This window comes from Macadamia integrifolia, chromosome 6, assembly GCF_013358625.1.
Source record: "Macadamia integrifolia cultivar HAES 741 chromosome 6, SCU_Mint_v3, whole genome shotgun sequence".
Classification (NCBI taxonomy): domain Eukaryota; kingdom Viridiplantae; phylum Streptophyta; class Magnoliopsida; order Proteales; family Proteaceae; genus Macadamia; species Macadamia integrifolia.
Window position 1 is genome coordinate 16,654,517 of NC_056562.1, and position 9,908 is coordinate 16,664,424.

Here is a 9,908-nt window from a genome sequence, read left to right on the forward strand (position 1 = left end):
TCATATAATTCATTTGGCCTCAGTATAAAACTGAATCTAGAGGAGCCCTTTGGAAACTTGGCATGACAGGGCCACATATTGTTGGCATTTGTCCTAGCCCATTCTATAATCTTAATATCTTCTTAATATCTTAACTGTTTACTATTGGGCTTAGGTTTACTAATTTTTCTTATAAATGATTTCCTCTCAGCCAAAGACGTTGAGATAAAGGTGCTTACTTGTCATCACCAAGTTACCTTTCACCTACCCTGTACAGGTTCCATTAGGGAGGTATATTTTTGACTTCGTTAACAAAGGATAAGAGTGCAATGATGACCTAAAAATCCAATCACATTGTCATTATGTGGAGGAAGAACTCTTCCTTTCTACGGGTGAATGAAAATTTGAAAAAAACTACCTCATTAACCATATTTGGTTTTTCCATTAAAAAACTACACATTGACCGTTTGGGTTTATAAAACTACTCAAAACTAGGGGTGTCAACCGGTCGGGCCGGTTCGATTTCGGTCGGGCTTAATCGGGCTTGAAGACTTTCAAAGGCTACACCGTGTCCGCCCATTTAACTAATCGGGCTTAGTTATTGAGGGCATGGTACACTTTATATTCGGTCGGTCGGTCTCGGGTTATAATCGGGTCACCTTAATCGGGCTTTAATCGGGCCTTAACCGGGCTACGGACATGTTTAATGTTAAACAGGCTTTAACCGGTTTTTAAACGGGCCCTCTTTAAAATGTGCTATTATATTCCGGCCCACTTATGCAAGCCCAAAAAAATGACAATAAATCAATAAATGATACAAAATATAACCATTATTTAAAATGTGAACATGTCTTTACTTTTTAGTTTTTATTCTTTAATTTGGGGGGTAAAATAGGTATTCTACAATCATTAAAGGGTCGGGTCAAGTCGGTGCACAATAGGCCGGTCTCGGTCCGGCGTTATTCGGTCGGTCTCGATCGGGCGCCCGACGGTTCAAGTAGCAAAACCGAGACCGACCATTTATAAACGGGCCGGGCTCAAGCCCGACACGTTTAATAAACGGTCTGGGCCGGGCCGGTCTTTAAACGGTCGGTCCCGGTCGGTTTACCCGATTCGGGCCACAAATTGACACCCCTACTCAAAACATTGATTCCCTCTACCCATGTGTGTTTTTGGACCATTTTACCTCTAAGGTATTCCACCTTCCGCCTCCTATATTTATATCCACCCTTCCCATGAACTCAGCGCCAGTGAGGTATTACCACCATTTCTTCTTCCTCCCCACCTTCACTCACCCTCCTTCTGTTGTCCTTCCCTCTCATCCCAGCTTAAACGCTTCATCTTTGTGACCATCCCTCTTCTCCTCCTCCTGCAACAACTTCCTCTTCAACTGCCTTCACCAACATTCCTTGCAACCCCCAGCCCTTCCTCTTTTCTCTATTTATTCCCTCCTCAAAGTGAAACTGTACACACACACACACACACATATACGCACTCTCAGTTTCCCAATTAATGGAGATCAAAACATCGAATGTTCAGAACCTACGATGGCGACACCAAATACACTATCCTCTCTGTGAGTCTCAAATGAAAAGGGATGCTTGCGGAGAAGGGATAACAGAGGTGGGGAGTGGATCGGGGTACGATGTGAAAGTGGTCTAAGTTATAGCGGTCAGGAACCAAAGAATCTTCTACTTGATATGAAAACCAAACGATTCAGGAGAATCTTAATAGGAATATCCAATTCAGAATTACAGAAATCAAAGTCGATCTTGACCGATTCCGAGACCAATCGACCAATTCCATATTCGATGCACCGATTTCAAAAACCCTGGCAGCAGTGATGGGGGTTGCGGAGAAGTAAACAAACTAGGGAGTTGTAAGGGTGCTTATGGAGAGGGGATAATAGGGATTCTGGGTAATGGCAAGGGTGAGTTGCAGGACCAGCATACCCCATCCCCCTTTCGTCTTTTTCATTTTTGCTAGGATTGATTTCTTAAAATGCTGACTCTGATTTTCTTAGCGGTAGGTGCATCGTCTGGAATTGACCCAAAAATAAACCAAATAAAGATGCAAAGAGACGCCAAAGTAGTCAGTTTCATAGCGAAGGGGATGTTTGTAGAGAAGAGAGAATAGAGGTGGGGAATGGATTAGGGTACCTTTTGAGAGGGGCCATAATGGCAGCGGCGGTGGGGATTGCGGAGAATGGAGAACAGGGTAAGGGAATGCTTCTGGAAGGGAGAATATGGGGTGGATCAGTAGACCCTGACACAACATAGGACTCATCATTCAGAAGAATTGTGCTTCAATTGTTCCAATCGGGGCAATCGGAGAAGGGGTTGTTGGGGTTAAAAATGTAAATATCTATCCCTTGATTTTTTGATTGAGTGAAGTAAGGGTGTTAATTGGTTCGGTTTGATTTAAACGGTGTAGGTCGATTTAGTTCACATTTATTTGACTAAAATCATAACCGCACCATTTACTAAACGGTTTCACTTTCTGAAACCGTGATCGTTTAGTAAACGGTTTCGATTTCCACGGTTTCTAAATGGTGTCGGTTTTACAGTTTTAAACGGTTTCGATTTCGATTTATTCCATACGGTTTGTAAAACGGTTCACAATCGGTTTGTTATAACTTGCAACCATCTCTAAACTAAAGTTCATAAACTTATCAAAAAATAATTGGTAAACACAAATAAGAGATTCTATATTAACGATGGTATGTCTTAATTTGATAATCTAATGTTATTTCTTTGCATGACCATTCTCAAACATTTAGAACTAATATCATACAACATCCAAATCCAACCTTCTATAGCATAAAATATTAAAATGACAGGTGGTTCAGCCAAAACACCACATCTATGATAACATAATAATATAGTAACATATATGGATTACAAGTTCATGATCTAAAGCCTAAACTTGAACTGAATTACAATAAATTATACCAAAGCAGGATGAACATTTAATTTAATTGTTAATTGTTATACGGATTACTGTCCCTTCTTTATTTAATTGTTATACAGATTAATCGGATCGGTTTAAACGGTTTTAAATGGTTTGGTTTAAACGGTTTCAATTCAGTTTGAAACCAATGGGTTCCGCGGTTAAAATTGACCTGACCCGACCCGACTTGTTTAGCTAATCGGCCTGAAACTTGAAACCATAACTGCATCATTTACTAAATGATTTTGTGGTTTCAGTGTAAATGGATTGGTTCGATTTCAGTAAACGATTTCGGTTACAAATTCACATCCTTAGAGTGAAGGTTACTATTTTGGATAGTTCTGTGAATCCAAACCTGATTTGGTGTATTTTCGTTAAGTTAATAAGTTGGGTAATTTTGTAGAAGAAAATCCAAAAGTGGACAATTATGTAATTTTTCCAAAAAATGCCTAATCAATTTTAGTCAGGAATTGGTAGGCCAACTTGTTTCTATTGGCCAAACCCCTGCTCAAGTGACCCTTGTGGCCTAATAAAAATTTATCCAATGGCCACCCTTTTTCTTGTGAAGGCTCTCAACCATTTTTCAATTCCATGGAGATTCAGGATTTACAAGTGTGAGGGGAAACATCTTTTATCTAGGGGTGTCAATTGGGAGTTGGGAGGTTTGAGCTAGAATGCCTCTTCGTCGGTGCAATCCAACTATAGGCATGTTAGAGCCTAATGCGAGAGGAATCTATTGTACATTCAGAACTAAAAGGTATAAAATAGGTAAAAAAAAAAAAGTATAAAATAGGTAAAAGACTTCTTGTTATGAATTTTTTTTTTTTTTTTTTTCATCTGAACTAATAATTTGACTAAATATCTATTAGATTAAATAAAAAATTAACCCATTATTAGATGAAGATAATTTATCTACTTATTTTGAATACTAAACAATACCATGGCATATTTTGAACAGTAAACAATACCATGTCAAGTAAGTCAAGTCATGTATTTGGATATCTCATCCATCCACTTCGAGTTCTTAGTGCTCAGCAATAGCACCCCCACACTTATGGTCTAATCATGCTGTCCTTATTTATGGTGCCTCTGATTTCTTAGATAGAGGCCCACACTTGCCATATTCACATGCTATTCTCGTTGTAGAAGCCAACTTTCTAAAACTTAAGAAACATCTCTTGAGCTGAGTCTTGAGCTGAGGACTCTGACCAATAGGGGAAATTCCGTTTATTATATTGTGGAGGAGACACACCAAAGGTGGCCTGAAATCTAGACTACTGTCAAAACCAATTACAGAGGTTCAGAGGAGGATGAGACCTTTTCAAAGATGTGAGGCATTGAAATCATAATTACATGTCCTTATCAAGCTTAGCTCAAAAACAGGATTTCCCTTAAATGTATGAGACGAGACCAGGTCTGATTAGTAGTTTGAGGGTCTAAGATTTCGACCATTAAATACTTTTGGCATTGGCCCAAGATTCCTTGGGCTGGACGTCTATAAGTTATAATTTTTTATTCATCCAAAAAAAAATAAAAGTTTCACTATTCACATCATTTATAATAGTGTCAATGAGAATGAGAGGAACTAGGCTCATAATGTTGTCCACCCCAAAAGAAGGAAGAAAAAGAAAATGCGGTGGCTGAGTCTGGAATGCAAGCTTGAGCAAAATCAATACTGATTTAATCATCAATCTTTTTGAATCATTAACAAGGAAACATTATTTGTCACAGGTGCTCGAATAAACATTATATCTGCCAAGGACTTTATTTTACATTGTTCTACGAATTGAGAGCGGTGAATCTTCACGTACATGAATGTATGTGAACGTGCCTGATTCGTAGATATGACATCTATTAAATGAGAAGAGAGAAAATATATACCATATTCATAGATCATGGATGTTCATGTGCATTCACGTACATGAAGATTCACCGGACCCCTACAAATTGGGTTGCATGCCATAAAATTGATTACGTGCCCATAGCATGCATATGCATATTTTTATAAGAGAAATATCTTGTTACTTTTAGTGCTTGAATAAGAGGGGCTTGCATGTAAGGGTGTCAAATTGAATAAAATTTGATTACATTCTGGATCTAAAATGTAGGAATTGAATTTGTTTTGGTTTGCTTTTGATTCTAACAAACAAATTATTGGTTCGAATCATAATTGAATCAAATTTAAATATGCTAATACATTATAATATATATTACTAATATTCACATTAGATTTTATAATACTATCATATTTTTTATTATAGGAAAATGGAAATTTATTAAAATAAAAATAAAAATAATTTATCATCCATGCAGCATTAGATACTCTCTCTCTCCTATCTCTCCTAGTAAGATGGTTTGCTACTAAAATCAAACTTCTACTTTTCTTCTCCATATTACAACCCAACTGAAATGACAAGTCCTGACATCAATTGAAGAAAGGAAACAAATCACATGGCTGCTCTTCTTCTTCGAGTTATAATATCTCCACTATCCTTTTGTAGTAAGTCCAGATGACGGAGCCTGTGAGTCCTATTAATCACCTTGTTTGACACAAGTCTTTCATAATTTTGGATTTCTGATTCTTGTGGATTCCTTGCATAATTAGAGTATAGGTATGTGCTGAGACATTCCTCATTTAAAAAAAATGCTATGGCCAGCCTGCCTTACAAGAAGAAAGGTAAAGACTGCCATCACATGAAATAATACAGCTATTATTGAGTAAGTGCCCTTGGTAATCAAGCCATTGGAAGGTTGTGTCTTGGTTTATGGTACATACACAGTACCTTTCTTCTTTACAATTGTAAAAAAGGTTGTAAGAAGATAAGATGGAGAGAGAGAGGGAGGTAGTTTAGTGAAAATAGGATTTGAGTTCTACCAAGAGAACTCTACCTCTTTCTACATACGTAGATTAATTTCATCTAAAGACCCATTCTCATTATGCTAGCTAATAGCATTACTCCCATGTTTTCCCACGACTCTGGCTCCCTACTTATTTGCTAACCCATGATATCCCATAACTTTATGTAATTTCCCTAACTTCTCTCTCCCCTTTGATAACTAACATTCAATAATAATCCTCACTAACATAATAACCTATCCCATACATCCTACTTGCACTAATACTGCCATCTCATCTATTATCTAAGGGAGATGTTGCTCCATGCTCTTTGTGACAATCACGCATGGCTTTTCACAGATGGTGGGAGAGAAAAGTTTAAGGTCGCTAATCGAACTCTCTATAATGGCTAGAACAGACATGGAGTTCAAAGGTTTTGCCTATTTTAAACATTGTTTTTGGCCAGCCAGATAGAGTAGTAGGTTATAGCAAATACTGATAAGAAAAATGAGAAATCAGACTTAGAAACCTAGTCTTGGTTTGCGAAAGAGATTAGCAAATTCACAATAGTGTCTCCCGAAGGGTTTTGGTCTCTAACCTAAGTAAACCTGTTGCCTAGATTCTCTTAGAGAAGGAACATGAGACACCCTGTTCATTAAAATTTTCCATGGGCTATGTTTGGTTGTATGGGGAATTAAAGGAAAGGGAAGTGAAATTTTCATACTTCAAAAAGAAATATATGTAATCATTATCCATGTGACTTTAACATTAACTTCAAACCATTCCATATTTGGTTATAAAATTTCACTTTACTTTGCATCCAAAACCCTTTGCTATAATATGTAAAATAAAAATTATATGTAAAAGATATCATTACTAAATATGGTTAAAAAAATTAAATAATTTATACAATCATATGGGAAAATGATTATAAACATTTTTTTTAATTATGAAAATTTCACTTCCCTCCCCTTTAAATTCTCATTACAATCAAGCGGAGCCGTAGGAAAAAAATTTTGAATTTAGGATGGGATTTGGACCATAAATGGTTTATAGAGACCCAGATAGGGAAGAACAACACTTGGAGATAATGAATTCCCCCCAATCTTGCTGGAAAGAGTACCATTGATCTGGTCCATGAGTTTGTGGGGTCAATATGGACCCATGAGACTAGTCTGGCCAAAGGCCTGGATACTCATTGTTAAGAAAAGAAAAATAGGATGGGGATAATACAAGTGATGCTATTCCTAGTCCATTATCCTTTATGAGGCTTGAAATTCAAGTTCAAAAGGTTATTGTGAGGGAAATTTTTGGCTTTAAGCATTTATTATGGGAAAAAAGAAACCTAGAAGGTAGCGTGGCCTCTACAACTAGAGACAGAGAGGGATGCAATGACCGCCTTGTCCCTATGAAAAATGAAAATCCCATTACTGTTGATGATTCCAATGTGCTCCCATTGATCATTGTGCTGGTGTAAGGGCCATGTTGCCTTTAAGGTAACCTTCTCCCATTAATTATAGTATGTTACTATATTAATATAGCTAAAGGTTTAATGCACGATCATGCATGATGCACGGCCATAAATATAATGTAGGATGAGGGTCTACGGTGCATCCCCTCCCCAATTAATATTTATGATACTATTATGTTATAGTATATGAACCAGATACAGGAAAACAAATCCAACAGTGTAAAAACTGACCGAATAAGAATCGAAACCAAATCAGTTCGGTTTGAATATCGATTTTTAGAACTAACATGTTTCTCAATTTGATTCAGGATCACACCAACACTATCCGGTTCGGACCAGTTTACACCCTTACTTGCATGTGACTTAAAATCCATGTAGTTAGTGCACTAATTAGGATGTTGGGATCTCTCATTTGATGGGCTTCACTGATTGGATGAACTTCGACACCTCTATATATATATATATACATAGGGAAAAGGTTGGGTATGTCGCTGATATAAAGTCCCATATATATATATATATATATATATATATTTAAGACCCTACGATCTCTTACAGTCATACATTCTCATTACTGACTATTACTACAGATCAGGATCCTGCCAACAAAATCTTCTTTGGGAGACATACCAACAACAGATAAATGTTCTAGACGATTATATGGTCTAGTATCTAGATGATTTATCACAGTCAACCATATTCAAACTATTCTCAATTCTCATGGGATGGATGGGTTTGTCACAGTAGACAAAGAATTGTTTGGTATGCAAAAGGAGAGTATATATTAAGTGTAAGCCTGCTGTCCCATACTCCCTAGAGAGTATCATGTGATAAGATGGAGAGGTGGTCCTACACAAAACCTAAATGGGTGACAAGGAGAACTTACAAAAATGTTCACAATAAGCCTTGTTACTGGTGCTCCCTTCAATACCAATAGATTATAACATTGATAAAGCAAAAATTCCTGTTAACTAATCTCAAAAAACTATTCTCTTTTCTTCAGAAACTTAGGAAAAGGTGTTTGATTCCATGATTGCTAGCTCTTCTAAAAGATCAGTACTGAAAGCAATTTATTAATTTCTTTGGTCAAGTAGCTTTCATTTTAAAAAATGAAGCAAAGTGTATGAGAAATTATTATGGGTATTATATACACTTCTTGCTTTGTATTGTGGGTGGAGGTGGGAAAAGGTGTCTTAAAGACAAAGAAAAGCATGGCCAAAAGATATCAAGAATTTCTTTTTACCTATACATGAATTAGAATTACAGATCACCCATATCAAAAGGAATGAAGAGAGGTAGACTTGATCCACAAAACAAAGATCTAGCTACAAGGATCTACCATCTAAAGATTAAGTTGTTTGGCATCTTAATCAGATCAGAAAGGTGAACTAGACAGATTAAATGATAGACTAAGATATATACAACATTTTTTCAGGACAAACACTTATCATATTTTATTAGAAAACTAAGCAAGTATGCATCGAATGATGTTGAGTAGGCAAGTTAGGAGCAAATGATTCAGACCACCCAGATGGTCAAGATAGGACCACTAGGAGCCCACATCATTCCACAGTTCCTCCTTTTAGGGAAGCAAAGCAAACAAATCCTTTCACTATCTTCCATATATACCAACTCCTTGATGAGATTGTTCAGTCACCCAATTCAATGGGGGATGGTAGAGATGATGTTATTGGAAAGAATGAAGACTCTGATTCTGGTGACAATTTCTCTTCCATTAGCTTGGCTAGCCAAGATCAAGAATCCTCCTCTCCTACAGATGATGATTCCCAACATTTTCAAGAATCTGATTTCGAGTTTGGTTGTGTTCCACCAAGCTCTCCTACTAATGACCTCAATAAGAGCTCACCAGCTGATGTTTTGTTCTTCAATGGTCGTCTTCTACCTCATGCATTCCCATCTGAATCATCAGTTAAGAATAATATTGGAAGGATTAATGGCCATCGTTCTCATGTCAGTAGCCGCACCAGTAGTATCAGTAGTAGCAAGGATTCATTACTATCATCTCGAAGCAACAGCAGGAGCAGCAGTTGCAGTAGTACTGGAAGAACAAGCTCTTGTGAGAACATTGAGAAGAGATTGTTGGGTAGTTCAGAACAACCTTCAGATGATCAAATTGCCACAAGAAGGGTTCCAATTACAAGAAACCAGATGAGTAATAGATCGATTAGGCTACAATCTCAGGTGTCTAATCAAAGGTGGCAGTTCATAGCTCCGGCACCAATCTTAACACCCACTACTTCAATTCCGCCGCGACGAAAAAGAGGTGAGATTCTGGTGCCAGAAGAGTTGAGATCCAAGAAACAGGTGAAGAACAATAAGAACAAAAGGAGCTCAACATGGTTTGTTCCAAGATTCTTCAGGTCTTTTATGTCCACCTGCAGAGCATGTCATGCCCTTGAGCCATCCAAGAGAGGAGCAAATCTGAGTTGAGATGAATTTTTTTTTTTTAATTACATTAATATTACACAGCTATATATGGAGGAATTTTGATTATTTTTCCATGAATTGTATTGATTTGGTTTTTTAATGATCTTGGGTTCTTATTACAGTAACCAATAAGTGATGTTTCGCAATGAGAATTTAGATATTGATGTCCTATTTATACATTATAGTCAATAACTCTCTCATCTGCATGCCTCGACTGCCAAAACT

General features: G+C 37.1%; 1 protein-coding gene across 1 annotated transcript; it reads left to right on the forward strand.

The window, feature by feature from the left end:
• The first annotated feature begins 8,878 nt into the window (after nt 1-8,878).
• Nucleotides 8,879-9,847, forward strand: LOC122082799. Its single transcript, XM_042650574.1, has one exon. The coding sequence runs from the start codon at nt 8,901-8,903 to the stop codon at nt 9,684-9,686; it is 786 nt and encodes a 261-aa protein (XP_042506508.1). The 5' UTR covers nt 8,879-8,900; the 3' UTR covers nt 9,687-9,847.
• Nucleotides 9,848-9,908: the final 61 nt, after the last annotated feature.